This window comes from Scyliorhinus torazame, chromosome 15 (assembly GCF_047496885.1).
Source record: "Scyliorhinus torazame isolate Kashiwa2021f chromosome 15, sScyTor2.1, whole genome shotgun sequence".
Lineage (NCBI taxonomy): Eukaryota > Metazoa > Chordata > Chondrichthyes > Carcharhiniformes > Scyliorhinidae > Scyliorhinus > Scyliorhinus torazame.
The window spans coordinates 155,352,759-155,368,384 of NC_092721.1; the positions used below are offsets into that span (position 1 = coordinate 155,352,759).

The 15,626-nt window shown below is 51.1% G+C and overlaps 1 protein-coding gene across 5 annotated transcripts in view; it reads left to right on the forward strand.

Annotated features, from left to right (window-relative positions):
• tex26 (testis expressed 26) overlaps window positions 1-15,626 on the forward strand; it is a 49,658-nt gene that overhangs the window by 30,185 nt on the left and 3,847 nt on the right. For all 5 annotated transcript variants that reach the window (XM_072476976.1, XM_072476978.1, XM_072476977.1 and 2 more), the window contains 2 exons: window positions 7,286-7,459; window positions 9,313-9,474. In XM_072476976.1, coding sequence (XP_072333077.1) covers window positions 7,286-7,459; window positions 9,313-9,474 — 336 coding nt within the window. The remainder of the gene's footprint in view (window positions 1-7,285; window positions 7,460-9,312; window positions 9,475-15,626) is intronic.

Genomic DNA, 15,626 nt, shown 5'->3' on the forward strand with positions numbered 1-15,626 from the left:
TTGCCATCGCAGTGCCTAATGCCCCTTTGAGTGATTTCAGAATTTTTAGTGGTAATGATCATTTTAGGTTCCTGCTGGGTGATTAAAAGGCACAAGATTGCAAATGTTCTACTGTGCCCAGACTATTTGTCTGGAGATCTGCAGTTGAATACTTTGCTGTACTTGGTGCCTGTTGGCTGGTGCTGGAGAACCAGAAAGTAATGGGGGGAGGGGGGGGGGAGTGGTGGTGGTGGTGGTGGGGGGGGGGGGGGGGGGGGCAACGAGGGTAAAATTCCTCACTGACCTGCAGCGTTCAGATATCTTTACAGCATTCCCAGCATCTCTGAAAATCATCCAGTTCGCGGAGTTCTTAAAGATAATTCCTTTGCTAGTGTTTTGGGACATCCATCACTGAGGAAAGTCAGGTGAAAGAGATGGGATTACTCCCTCCGATCTTATCCGCCAGGTCACACTGAGCTTGCAGGAGGGCATTCCAGAAGCAGGCACCAGGCCGACCTAAAAATGAGGTGTCAACCTGTGAAGCTACAACACAGGGTTTACCTGTGCGCCAAGCAGCATACAATAGACAGAGCTAAGTGGTCCCATAACCAACACTTCAGATGAAAGCTCTGCAGCCCTGCCACATCCAGTCATGAATGTTGGAAGAAAGGGCGGTACGGTGGTGTAGTGGTTAGTGCTGCTGCCTACGGCGCCGAGGACCCGGGTTTGATCCCAGCCCCGGGTCACTGTCCGTCTGGAGTTTGCACATTCTCCCTGTGTCTACGTGGGTTTCACCCTCACAACCCAAAGATATGCAGGGTAGGTGGATTGGCCACGCTAAATTGCCCCTTAATTGGAAAAAGAATTGGATACTCATTTGCAACAATCTTCAGCCAGGAGTACCAAGTGGATGATTCATCTCATCCTCCTCCAGAGATTCTCAGCAACATAGATGCCAGTCTTCAGCCAGTGAGGCAAGGCCAGCATTTGTTGCCCACTGCTAACTTGATTGGCTAATGAGGCCATTTCAGAGTCAACCACATTGCTGCGGGTCTGGAGTCACATGAAGGCCAGACTGGCATTAGTGAACCAGGTGGGTTTTTTACAACAATCGATGATAGTTGCTGTTACTGAGACTAGCTTTATATTCCCGATTTATTCATTGAATTCAAATTCAGTCAGCAGCGGTGGCGGGATTTGAACCCATTTCTCCAGAGAATTAGCCCAGGCCTCTGGAATACTGGTCTAGTGACATTACCACTGCATCACGGTCGCCTAATAGCAAGAAATTCTGAAGGCACTGGATACTAGGGTTGGTTTAGCACAGTGGGCTAAGCAGCTGGCTTGTAATGCAGAACAAGACCAGCAGCGCGGGTTCAATTCCCGTACCGGCCTCCCTGAACAGGAGCCGGAATGTGGCGACTAGGGGCTTTTCACAGTAACTTCATTGAAGCCTACTTGTGACAATAAGCAATTCTTCTTCTGTTCCATTCTACTGCAAAGGCTATGGGCCCCAACCACACTCCAGCAGTAGTACTGGAAACATGTGTTCCAGAAACTGCCCACCCCTAGCCAAGTTGTCCCGGTAGAACTACAACACCGGCGTCCAAAGGGGGGCACAGTAGCACAGTGGTTAGCACAGTTGCTTCACAGCTCCAGGGTCCCATGTTCGATTCCCGGCTTGGGTCACTGTCTGTGTGGAGTTTGCACTTTCTCCCCGTGTCTGCGTGGGTTTCCTCCGGGTGCTCCGGTTTCCTCCCACAGTCTGAAGATGGGCAGGTTGGGTGGATTGGCCGTACTAAATTGCCCTTAGTGTCCAAAAAGGTTAGGTGGGGTTACTGGGTTACGGGGATAGGGTGGAGTTGTGGGCTTAGGTGGGCTGCTCTTTCAAAGGGCCGATGCAGACTCGATGGGCTGAATGGCCTCCTTCTGCACTGCAAATTCTATGTTCCATGTTCTATGTTCAAATCTACCCAGCTAATGTGGAAAATTGTCAGGTATTTCCGATCCACAAGATGCAGGGCAAATCCAAACCGGCCAATTATTGTCCCATCAGTCTACCCTTGGTTATCTGCAAAATGATGAATGGTGTCATTGACAATGCTATCAATCTGTTCAGCAATAACTTGCTCACTGATGCTCAGTTTGGGTTCTGCCAGGACCACTCAGCTCCTGACCTCACTACAGCCTTGTTTCAAACATCGACAAAAGAGCTGAAATCAAGAGGTGAGGTGATATTATTCACTGCCTTTGTCATCAAAGAAGGATATGACAGAGTGTGAGGTATCAAGGGTCCCCAGCAAAATTGGAGTCAATAGGAATCGGGGGAAACTCTCCACCAGTTGGAATCATACTTAGCACAAAAGAAGGTTGTTGAGGTTGTTGGAGGTAAATAATCTCCGTTTCTCAACATTACTACAGGAGGTCATCAGGGTAGTGTCCTAAGCCCAACCATCTTAAGCTGCTTCCCTCCATCTTAAGGTCAGAAGGCAGGATTTTCGCTGATGATCGCACAATGTTCAAACACCATCCTTAGCTACTGAAGCAGTTCGTTTCCACATGCAGCCAGACATGGACAACATTCAGACTTGGCCTGATCAGTGAAAAGTAGCATTTGTGTGACACAAGAGCCAAGCAATGACAGATCCAACAAGAGAGAATCTAACCATCTCCCCTTGACATTCGATAGTGTTACCATTGCTGATTCCCCCACTATTAACATCTGGAAGTTGTATGTTGAAGATCTGGAGACAGTTTTGCCAGCATTTTAGGTTGGGAGCTGGGTCAGGGAGATGCCGATTAGGAGGTACTATGGGTTTGAATTGGGGGGGATGGGAAGGGAGGGGGATTAAGGAAATTAATGATCTGTTTCTGGGAGGGAGATTTGCAAGTTTGGATGAGTTGGGCGAGAAGTTTGGATTGGCGTGGAGCAAAGGTTTCAGATATATGCAGGTGTGGGACTTTTGCAGGAAGGTCTGCCTGAACCTCCCGATGGCGCCTGCCTCATCGTTACTGGAGGCGGTGCTATCATCGGGGGGCGGGGGGGGGGGGTGGAGTTGTCACCTCGGCTATTTACAGGAGGATTTTGGAGGAGGACAGGGTGTCCATGGAGGGGGTTAAGGCAAAGTGAGAGGAAGAGTTAGACATAGAATTTACAATGCAGAAGAAAGCCATTCGGCCCATCGAGTCTACACCGGCACTTGGAAAGAGCACCCCACTTAAGCCCATACATCCGCCCCGTAACCCAGCAACCCCATCCAACCTCTTTGGCCACTAAGGGCAATTTAGCATAGCCAATTCACCTAACCTGCAGGTCTTTGGACTGTGGGAGGAAACTGGAGCACCCGGAAGAAACCCACGCAGACACGAGGAGAACGTGCAGACTCCGCACAGACTGTGACCCAAGCCAGGAACCGAACCATGGACCCTGGTGCTGTGAAGCACTGGTGCTAACCACTGTGCTACCATGATGCTGGAGGAGTGTCCATGGTGCGAGATGCTATAGAGGGTAAATGTCTCGACTATGTGCGCGAGGCTGGGGCTGATACAGCTGAAGGTAGTGTGCAGGGTGCACCTCGCAAAGTCTAGGATGAGCCGGCTATTCAAGGGACTGGAAGATGTCTGTGAACGACATGGGAAGGGCCCTGTGAATCATGTACATATATTTTGGTCCTGCCTGAAGCTGGAAAGGTTTTGGAGGACTGTGTTCAGCACCATTTGGGGGTTTTTACACGTGGACATGGAGCCTGGCCCCCTAGAAGCCATTTCAAGCATGCCGGATTGGCCAGAGCTGCAGACTGGCGCAGGGGTAGATGTTTTAGCCTTCGCAGGTGGGTTAAGTTGGGGTGGAGGTCAGCTTCTCCACCCTGTGCCTCGGCATGGTGGGAGGACCTGCTGGGGTTTCCGACCCTGGAAAAGATGAAGTTTGTGCTGAGGGCGGGAAGGCGGGGGGGAGGGGGAGGGTGAATGAGGGGTTCTACAATTGTTGGGGTTTGTTCATCATGCATTTTCGGGAATGGGTAACCGTTGACTGTTTGGGGGGGGTTGCTGGGTGGGCTGGGGGGTTGGTGTGGGGGTGTTGTGCTTTGTAAAACTGTTGGAAATTTATTGAACAATGATACTTTAAAAAAGTTGTAATTACTGAGAGTGTAGAACAAGCAGCACAACGGATAGACCTATGGTTCATATATATTGTTAAAGCAGTGAACTGTGGCACCGTTTCTATAACACGGCTGATATCATGTTCAGGAGATAATAGGCATTCTTGTGAACAGCGCTGCTAGGTATGGATACCCTGTGATGAATGTATGAAATTTGTATCTAGATTGTATTATATATCTATTGCAGTAATGTTATTAAAATCCTGGGTTAAGGTATATATATATCTGTTACAGTAATAGTATTAAAGATCCTAGACTAATCTCTGTGTCTGCTAAGGCTGCAATCAAGGTGCCATAAAAGAGAGATAAACATTCATTCCAACCCTATACTTGTTTACCTGTATGGGGTTTATGGGCCGGGATTCTCCGAGCCTGTCAGAGAATCGCCGGGGGGGGGAGGCATGAGAATCTCGCCACGCCGGGCACCAACCGCGCCCGCTGCGGCGCTGGTTAGGGGCCGTTGAAAGTGGACTCTGTGGCGATTCTCCACGCTCGATGGGCCGAGTGCCTGCCGAGTTCCGTCAAGTCCTGCCGGCGTGGTTTACATATGGTCCCACCCGGCGGGACCTCGGTGGGGGGGCGGGGGGATCCGACTCCGGGGGGCGGCTCCACGGTGGTCAGACCCGCGATCGGGGGCTACCGATTGGCGGGCGCGATTATTCCGGGGGGGGGCCTATGTTGCCTGGGGGCCGGCGTGGAAACGGCAGCCACGCGCATGCGCCAGCGCGGAGATGGCCGTGGCGCACATGCGTGGTCCCGTGCCGGCCGTGTTGGGCCGGTTTTCGGTGCCGGAGCAGCGCACAGCACTCCGGTGCCATTCTAGCCCCCGAGGAAGAGGAGAATGACTGGGCCTGGAGGCCCGTTGATGCCGGCGTCGCTCACGCCGGTTTTGACGCCCGTGTCAACACTTGGCTGGGATATCGGAGAATCCCGGCCCATGTATTTTGGATGGTTCCCTGGGGTGTAGGTCATTTGAGACATTGGCCGGGTGTCACCGATATCGCGGCCAAGTGTTGACGCCAGCGTCAAAACCGGCGTGAGCGACGCCGGTGTCAACGGGTCTCCAGGCCCAGTCATTCTCCTCTTCCTCGGGGGCTAGAACAGCTCCGGAGTGGTGTGCGCTGCTCCGATGCCAAAAACTGGCCCTACAAGGCTGGCGCGGGTCTGCGCATGTGCGCCACAGTCGTCTCCGCGCCGGCACATGCACGTGGTTGCCATCTACGTGCCGGCCCCTGGGTAACATGGTGGAGCCCTACAGAGGCCCGGCGTGGAGGAACATAGGCCCCCTCCGGAAGGAGCAGGCCCGCCGATCGATAGCCCCCAATCGCGGGCCTGGCCACAGTGGAGTCCCACCCCCGTAGTCGGATCCCCTGCCCTCCCACCAGGATGGTCCCCGCAGCCAGAACGCCGAGGTCCCGCCGGGTGGGACCATATGTAAACCACGCCGGCGGGCACTCGGCCTGTTGAGTTTTCAGCAGCCCTCGACCGGCGCCGCAGCGACCGCGTGGGCGCGATTGGTGGTGATGCTCCAGTTGCCAGAGCATCGGCGGGCCGGCGCCGGAGCGGCGTGGCGGGATTCTTGCGCCTCCCCGCCGATTCTCGGACCCAGCGCGGGCTCGGAGAATCCCAGCCATTGTGTTTAGCCTTGGTTAAGGTGGTCATGAGACTGGTGGGATAATGATTTTGTAATTAATGAGAGGAGCCAGATCTGTAGCAAACAGTTGCAGTTTTTTTTGGTCTGACAAAGACAGAAAGATTTTTAGGTTGTACCTGAAAGGGTCTCTCTCCTTTTCTGAAAGACAACCTCTACACAATCACACAGCAAGTGTCCCTATGTTTACTAACTTTATTTATAAGTAGCTTTTGACCTAGAATCGGCTTTGTTGAATTGGTAACAGAGAAGGTAGAAGTTGGTAGTTATAGTTCTTCCTTTCATTTTAAGAATTTTTAATTTTAGAGCTATTTTCTATGACATTAATGGGTTTAATCTTGCATTAATAATAAAGTGTGTTTTAATATAAAAGATCCCCATTTGTCAGTGGACTCACTCCTGAGATTGAAGTATCCTTTCCTCATAGTTTTACAAATTGAAAAATTGTTCAGGTTTCTTGTCAGGTTTCCTAATATAAATTCGGGTTTGGTCTGGTACTGCGATAAAGGACAATGAAGGGAGCATTTTGTTGGGGGAGGGATCTCAAAGTCTTGCATGGAGAAAATTTTAAACTCATACACAAAGATATGGAAGAAATGCTATGTGAATAATAACAGTTGGATGGGATTGGATTTGTTTATTGTCACGTGTACCGAGGTACAGTGAAAAGTATTGTTCTGCGTACAGTTCAAACAGATCATTCCCTACATGAAAAAAAATAAGGCAACCCTAAATACGCAATGTAAATACATAGACACAGGCATCGGGTGAAGCATACAGGAGTGTCGCACTACTCAGTAGCGAAACATGTGTGAAGAGATAGATCAGTCCATAAGAGGGTCATTTAGGTGTCTGGTAACAGCGGGAAGAAGCTATTTTTGAATCTGTTAGTGCGTGTTCTCAGACTTTTGTATCTCCTGCGCGATGGAAGAAGTGAATAAGCTAGGTGGGAGGTGTCTTTGATTATGCTGCTCACTTTCCCAAGAGAGCGGGAGGTGGGAAACTCTCTGACATTTCTTATGGTCTTGGGCCGAGCAGTTGCCTTACCAGGCTGTGGTGTAACCTGATAGGATGCTTTCTATGGCGCATCTGTAAATGTTGGTAAGAGTAAATGTGGACATGCCAAATTTCCACAGTTTCCTGAGAAAGTATAGGTGCTGTTGTGCTTTCGTGGTCGTAGCATTGACGTGTGTGGACCAGGGCAGATTCTTGGTCATATGCACACTTAGGAATTTGAAGCTGTCAACCATCTCCACCTCGGCACCATTGATGCAGACAGGGATGTGTACGATACTTTGCTTCCTGAAGTCAATGACCACCTCTTCAGTTTTGTTGACATTGAGGGAGAGATTGCTGTTATACCACTCCAATAGGTTCTCTATCTCCCTCCTGGATTCTGACTCATCATTGTTCAAGATCTGACCCACTACGGTCGTGTTGTCAGCAAACTTGTAGATGGAGTTTTTCCATTTCAACTGTTTCAATTTTTTTCCAGAGTCACTGAAATGTCCCCCCTGTCTACCCAATATACGCAGACCAGATGAGCAAAGTCCTCCTTTCACAGATAAGCAACATCGTTCCAGAAAACAAACTCAAAAACCTGGGACTGCTGTCTGCACCACCCGATATGGCAGTAATAAACACTGGGACATTGCGGCAAAAGGAATAGGTGAGAATGGTTCAACACATCTTTGATAGTGTCACTGCATTTACTCTAGAATCATGGTGTAGAGGGCAGGGAAGGGGGGGGGGGCGTGGTAACAGTCACGCTGCTTAGTTTACCTTTTATTTTTGGTTCTCTACCCCATCTTCCTTTCGCTCATCATTCGTTTCTAAAAATGTTGAGGCTGACAGTTGCCTGGAAATCATTATTCAAAGCTTGGAGTCAAAGCAGACCACACCCTCCGGCGTCAGCTTGGCTCTCACCTCTGAATCAGAAAGTCATGAGTTCAAATCCTGTCTGAGTCTTGAGGACTAAATTTAGGCTGACACTCCAGTACAGCACTGAGAGTGCTGCACTGTCAGAGGTGCCATCTTTCAGATGAGATGGGAAACAAAGGGCTTGTCTCCCTCCCACTCCCTCAGGTTGAAGTGAAACGTCCCATGGCACTATTGTGAAGAAGAGTTGTGGATCCAACCTGCTGCCCTTGACAATATTCAGCCCTTAGCCAAAGTTTCCTCCAGAAGAACAGATTGGTCATTATCTCACTGCTGATGGAGAAGGTTGATTGGATGAAGTGGTGATCAGTCCAGCAGTTGTGGGTACCTGTCATACCATGGGTGATGTGAGCATCTCTGCATTCCCTCCTCAACCAATAATGTAGCAAAGCAGATGCCAGTGTTTAGACTATAATAATAATCTTATTAGTGTCACAAGTAGGCTGACATATAGATGTTGCCATGAGGTCCTGTGCTTCTCCTGCTGGTGGACAGGGTATTGGTTATGACAGGGTCATGCTCTAGAGGAGAACTTATGTCAAGAGGAGAACTCCTTTGGATTTTGCTTTCCCCACACCTTCCTTGCGTATCAGCCAATCACTGCCTTCCAGAGATTCACGTCCTTTCCAACTTTGGCGTTGAAATGTCTGATGTCAAGGTGCCTGTGTTCCTGAGCTATGATGACGGTTCAGTGCTCTGGTCTGTCACTGTTGGGGTGTCCATGAAAGTCCAAAGAATCCATACAGTGCAGAAGGAGGCCATTCGAGTCTGCAGTGACACTCCAAAGAGTACTCTATCTAGGCCCACTCACCCACCCTACCCCTGTAACCTCACTCATTGATCATGACCAATTCACCTGAGCTGCTCATATTTCGACTGTGGGGGTGGGGGAGACCAGAGCATCTGGAGGAAACCCACGCTGACACAGGGAGAATGTGCAAACTCAACACAGGCAGCCATCCAGGGTCGGAATCGAACCCAGGTTTCTGGCCCTGTGAGGCAGCAGTGCTTCTGTGCCACCTTGTCGCCCTAATTGCAGGTCTCAAACTGCATTTTGACACGTGAAAGATGCCTGTGGGTGAATTATTTTACTGGGTGGGGGTGGCCATTGCACGCCCACCAGCATGTGGTTTTGACATGCAGAGCAGAACCTTGGTCCAATGGCAGAGGGTTGGTAGACATTTGGAGGCCAGGCAAAACCTTGGTGAACAGAAATAGCTGCCAGGTTTCTCAAAATAAAATAGCGACCAAACTTCAAGAGTACTTTATTGGCTGTAAGTTCTTTGGAAGGTCCTGAGTTTGTGAAAAACGCACTATAAATGCAAATTCTTTTTCCGTTCCACCTACCAGTATGACCACAACTATCATGCGGGGCTTTCCAAATGACAATGTGCAACCAGCTACCCTCCCTCTGTGCTCAAAGCAATGCAACTATTTTCTAAGAAAGATTTTTATTAAGCGGATATTTCAGTGACCCATATTCTTTTAAGCAGGCTCCATCAATGTTGACAGACATATTAAAAAAATCATGATTTTTCACTCCTAAAATCTGTTTAAAATTCTCCTATTTTGGAATTATTACAGTGCCCAGTGTGACTCAAGCACACATCAGAAACCAAGAGAGCAGAAAACAGCCAACAACATATGCCAGAGAGTATGGAAACTTTAATTTGGATTTTTCCAAAATATTAAAGTCCCTAGAACCTAAAGCAATGCAAAGTTACCTGGCGTCTCTTCCAATTAAAGGTATGGCTCCATTATTCCCTGCATGAAAATATGATCGATTTTATTTCTGTCACATTGTAGCTGTGACAATTGAACGCAAAAAGTCAATTACTGTATCGACAGTACAAGAAGAAACACAAGCAATGTATCAGTCATCGTACATACCAGAGTCTACAAGCCAGGACAAGTTGGGGCAAATGATCAGCATTTTCACTTACAACACCAGGTTAAAGTCCAACAGGTTTGTTTCAAATCACTAGCTTTCGGAGCACTGTTCCTTCCTCAGGTGAATGACGAGGTAGGTTCCAGAAACATTTATATAGACAAAGTCAAAGATGCAAGACGATACTTTGAATGCGAGCATTTGCAGGTAATTAAGTCTTTACAGAGCCAGAGAGAGGGGTAACCCCAGGTTAAAGAGGTGTGAATTGTCTCAAGCCAGGACAGCTGATAGGACTTTGCAAGCCCAGGCCAGATGGTGGGGGGTGAATGTATTGCGACATGAATCCAAGGTCCCGGTTGAGGCCGCACTCATGTGTGCGGAACTTGGCTATAAGTTTCTGCTCGGCGATTCTGCGTTGCCGCGCGTCCTAAAGGCCGCCTTGGAGAACGCTTACCCGAAGATCAGAGGCTGAATGTCTACCTCATACGCTGCAGGAAAGGATGTCCCGAAGCGTGGTACATTGGCGAGACCATGCAGACGCTGCGCCAACGAATGAACGGACATCGCGCAACAATCACCAGGCAGGAATGTTCCCTTCCAGTCGGGGAACACTTCATAGTTGAAAGCATTCAGCCTCTGATCTCCGGGTAAGCGTTCTCCAAGGCGGCCTTCAGGACGCGCGACAACGCAGAATCGCCGAGCAGAGACTTATAGCCAAGTTCCGCACACATGAGTGCGGCCTCAACCGGGACCTGGGATTCATGTCACATTACATTCATCCCCCACCATCTGGCCTGGGCTTGTGAAATCCTGTCAACGGTCCTGGCTTGAGACAATTCACACCTCTTTAACCTGGGATTACCCCTCTCTCTGGCTCTGTAAAGACTTAATTACCTGCAAATGCTCGCATTCAAAGTGTCGTCTTGCATCTTTGACTTTGTCTATGTAAATGTTTCTGGAGCCTACCTCTCCATTCACCTGAGGAAGGAGCAGTGCTCCGAAAGCTAGTGATTTGAAACAAACCTGTTGGACTTTAACCTGATGTTGTAAGACTTCTTACTGTTCCTTTTTGACGATGATGGATCAAGCTTCAATTGTGATTCTATAAGATGAGTTGATTTAACTGTTGGGTCACCACAACTGATCCTGATCATGTCCTTGTCTAACATTAATGTATGTGTAATTCCAGCATGGATTTCTGTGGACATTTGGGAATGGGAACTGTGACGAGTATTTTCTTCTCCCTGGTCTAGAGAATAATGGGGTCAGTTCCTGTAATCCCACAGCCGCCCTCCCTGATATCAACTCACTTAGTCTGATGCCTTCCTGGTGTGTACAGTTTTGTACTACATTACATGATATGTTTACCAAGTGAGCTATTGCAGAACACCTCTATCATCATTTATCATTGGATTACTTAACTACATTATTACCTTACATCTCAGCATTGTTTAGATACACTAAATTTTTTTAAATGAAAATAGACGAAAGCTACATAGTTTTGTTGCTCAGACCATAAGACCAGAAGACATAGGAGCAGAATTAGGCCACTTGGCCCATCGGGTCTGCTCTGCTATTCAATCATGATGCACTATCAATTACCACAAAGACGAGAGTAGTGGAATAATTGAGGCTTTATTGAGCAAAGATGTTGTGCCTCCTGTAGCTGGAACCAGAATGGGAGTAGCACCGGCGAGCACACACATTTATACACCGCCTACTGGGCGGAGCCAGCAGGCTGGGATTTACCCATGTACCTCTATTATACGTGTCTTACCGTAATACATATAATACTGCTAGTGGTGACTACCACATTCACCACCTGTTAAAAAAAGAGTCCGGCAGGGGTGATGGAAAAAAGAATTACAAGTTCAGTTTGTCGGGGGCCTTGACCCTCCTCTGCGATCGCCTCAGTCCTGGTGGTGATGTGGGCGCCGACTTGGTCACCTGAGACTCCGGGAGCGTGTTGTCCTCGTCTTCGTCACCCCTGAGTGGAACCAATGGGGAGGACGGATCCTCCTGGGGTGGGGGCTGCGGTTAGGATCGCTGCGGGAGGGGGAGTGGCGTAGGGGTGAATGAGGCAACTGGGGGGGGGGGGGGGGGTGTCAGGTCGGGGGCCGTGGGTGGGGATCCAGCGGGTGCCAGGTCCTGGAGGGAGACTGTGTTCTGGCGCCCGTCGGGGTGTGCCACGTAGGCGTACTGTGGGTTCGCGTGTAGGAGGTGGACCCTTTCGACCAAAGGGTCCGACTTATGGGTTCGCACATGCTTGCGAAGGAGGACGGGTCCAGGAACTGTCAGCCATGTTAGGAGCGAGACCCCGGAGGTGGACTTCCTGGGGAAGGCAAAGAGACATTCATGAGGGGTCTCGTTAGTCGCGGCGCAGAGGAGCGATCGGATGGAGTGGAGTGCGTCGGGGAAGACCTCCTGCCAGCGGGAGACCGGGAGACATTTAGACCGCAGGGCCAGCAGGACGGCCTTCCAGGCCGTCCCGTTCTCCCTCTCCACCTGCCCATTTCCCCAAGGGTTGTAGCTGGTCGTCCTGCTCGAGGCGATGCCTTTGCTGAGCAGGAACTGACGCAGCTCATCACTCATAAAAGAGGATTCCCAATCGCTGTGGATGTAGGTGGGGAAACCGAACAGAGTTAAGATGCTGTGGAGGGCTTTAATGACCGTGGAGGAAGTCACATTGGGGCATGGGATGGCGAAATGAACCGGGAGTACTCATCGATCACATTCTGAAAGTACGTGTTGCGGTCGGAGGAGGGGAGGAGCCCTTTGAAGTCCATGCTGAGGCGCTCAAAGGGGCGGGAGGCCTTCACCAGGTGTGCTCGATCTGGCCGGTAGAAGTGCGGCTTGCACTCTGTGCAGACCTGGCAGTCTCTGGTGACAGTCCTGACCTCCGCAATGGAGTATGGCAGGTTGCGGGCCTTGATGAAATGGAAGAACCGGGTGACCCCCGGGTGGCAGAGGTCATAATGGAGACCCCATGCGTTGGCACATGTACCGCGGGATATGGCGTCAGGTGGCTCGTTGAGCTTCCCCAGGTGATACAAAATCTCATAATTTTAGGTGGAGAGCTCGATCCTCCACCTCAAGATCTTGTCATTTTTGATCTTGCTCTACTGTGTGTTATTGAACATGAAGGCAACTGACCGTTGGTCAGTGAGGAGAGTGAATCTCCTGCCGGCCAGGTAATGCCTCCAATGACGCACAACTTCCACAATGGCTTGGGCCTCCTTTTCGACAGAGGAGTGCTGAATGTCGGAGGCATGGAGGGTGCGGGTAAAGAAGGCACGGGTCTGCCCGCCTGGTTGAGGGTGGCGGCCAGAGCTACATCCGATGCATCACTCTCCATCTGAAAGGGGAGGGATTCGTCGACCGCGTGCATCGTGGCTTTGGCGATTTCTGCCTTGATGCGGTTGAAGGCCTGGCGGGCCTCAGCTGTCAGGGGAAAAACTGTGGACTGAATGAGTGGGCGGGCCTTGTCCGCATAATTAGGGACCCACTGGGCATAGTAGGAGAAAAACCCCAGGCATCGTTTCAGGGCCTTGGGGCAGTGAGGGAGGGGGAGTTCCATGAGGGGGCGCATGCGGTCGGAGTCGGGCCCTAGGACTCCATTTTCCACGACATAGCCAAGGATGGCTATGCGGTTTGTGCGGCACACGCATTTCTCCTGATTGTACGTGAGGTTAAGGAGTTTGGCGGTCTGGAGGAATTTTTGGAGGTTAGCGTCGTGGTCCTCCTCATCGTGGCTGCAGATGGTGACGTTATCTTGCTGGAAGACCGAGACCCTATTAGTGACGCCGAAGGGAACCCTAAGATCGTGATAGAGGCGGCCATCTGCTTCGAAGGCAGTGTATTGGCGGTCCTCCGGCCGGATGGGGAGCTGGTGGTAGGCGGACCTCAGGTCCACTGTGGAAAAGACCCGATATTGCGCAATCTGATTGACCATGTCAGACATGCGTGGGAGGGGGTACGCGTCGAGCTGCATGTACCGATTGATGGTCTGACTGTAGTCAATGACCATCCTGTGCTTCTCCCCAGTCTTTACTACTGCCACTTGAGCTCTCTAGGGGCTGTTGCTGGCCTCAATTACCCCTTTCCGCAGAAGCCGTTGGACCTCCGACCTGATGAAGGTCCTGTCCTGGGCACTGTACTGTCTGCTCCTGGTGGCGACGGGTTTGCAATCCGGGGTGAGGTTCGCAAACAAGGAAGGTGGATCGACCTTAAAGGTCGTGAGGCTGCATACGGTGAGGGGGGTAGGGGTCCGCCGAATTTTAAGGTTACGCTTTGGAGATGGCACTGGAAGTCCAGGCCGAGTAACAGGGCAGCGCAGAAGTGGGGGAGGATGTAGAGCCGGAAGTTGCTAAACCCTATGCCCTGGACGGTGAGGGTCGGGATGCAGTACCCCCGGATTTCCGCGGAATGGGATCTGGAGGCCAGGGAGATTTTCTGGGTGATGGGGTGTACCGCAAGGGAGCAGCGCCTTACCGTCGTGGGGTGGATGAAGCTCTCTGTGCTCCTGGAGTCAAAAAGGCAGGTCGTCTCGTGCCCATCGATTTTCACCGTCGTTATTGCGGTCGCGAGGTTGTGGTGCCGTGACTGATCCAAGGTGATCGAGGCAAGCACCGGCAGATGCTGGGAGATCCCGGTCTGGTCAGCGGTGGGGGAGATAGCGGCAGGCGATGAACGGCCAGGCGAGCAGGGGTCCTGAGGCGCCGTCCAAAATGGCGTTGAAGATGGCGGCGCCCACTGGGCGCACATGGCGGGCGGCATCAAAGATGGCGGCACCCACGGGCCGCACGTGGCTTGCGAGGAGGAAAATGGCGGCACCCCTGGGTCGCACGTGGGGGGTGCAGGAACGCCGGGCCTGGAAACAGCGTCGACCGACCGAGCCTGGCAAACAGAAACAAAGTGTCCCTTCTTTCCACATCCGTTGCAGGTCGCGCTCCGCGCCGGGCAGCGCTGCCGGGGGTGTTTGTTCTGCCTGCAAAAGTAGCACTTGGGCCCCCCAGGGTTGGCTGGCTGCCGCGCGGCGCAGGCTTACGGTGAGCTAGAGTAGGCAGCTGGTGGGCCCCACGATGCCCACGAGGGTGCTGCGCGGTCGGGGGCGGACGACTGGACATTACGGGAGGCCACTTCTAACGAGTTTGCGAGCTGCCTAGTTCCCGCAAGATCAAGCGTACCCCCTTCGAGTAGGCGCTGGCGGATGTACGCAGACCTCATGCCCGTAACGAAGGCGTCTCAGATTAAATGATCTGTGTGCTGGACTGCCTAAACTGCCTGGCAGTCACAGTTCCTCCCCAGGATGTGCAGGGCATGCCAGAAATCGTCCAGAGACTCATCAGGTAGTTGCAGTCTCGTGGACAGTAGGTTCCTGGTGTATAGTTGGTTGACTGGCCTAACGTAATGTCCCTTCAGGAGCTCCATCGCTTCGGAGTAAGTGGACGCATCCCGGATGAGAGGAAAAATGTCAGGGCTCACCCGTGAATAAAGGACTTGGAGCTTCTGCGAGTCCGAGGGTTCCTCAGCGGATGTTCGGAGGTAGCTTTCAAAGAAGGCTAGCCTGTGGTCAAAAGCGGACGTAGCATTGGCTGCTTGAGGGCTCAGCTGCAGGCGATCAGGCTTGATGCGAAGATCCATCGTTTTAAAAATCTTTGCTCAATAAATTGATGCACTATCAATAACCACAAAGACGAGAGTAGTGGAATAATCGAGGCTTTATTGAGCAAAGATGTTGTACCTCCTGTAGCTGGAACCAGAATGGGAGCAGCACCGGCGAGCACACACATTTATACGCCGCCTACTGGGCGGAGCCAGCAGGCAGGGATTTACCCATGTACCTCTATTATACGTGTCTTACCGTAATACATATAATACTACTAGTGGTGACTACCACAAATCATGACTGATATTTTTCTCAGCCTCATTCGCCTTGCCTTCTCCTCATAGACCCTGATCCCCTTATTAATCAAGAACCTATCTATTTCTCTCTTAAAGACACTCAGTG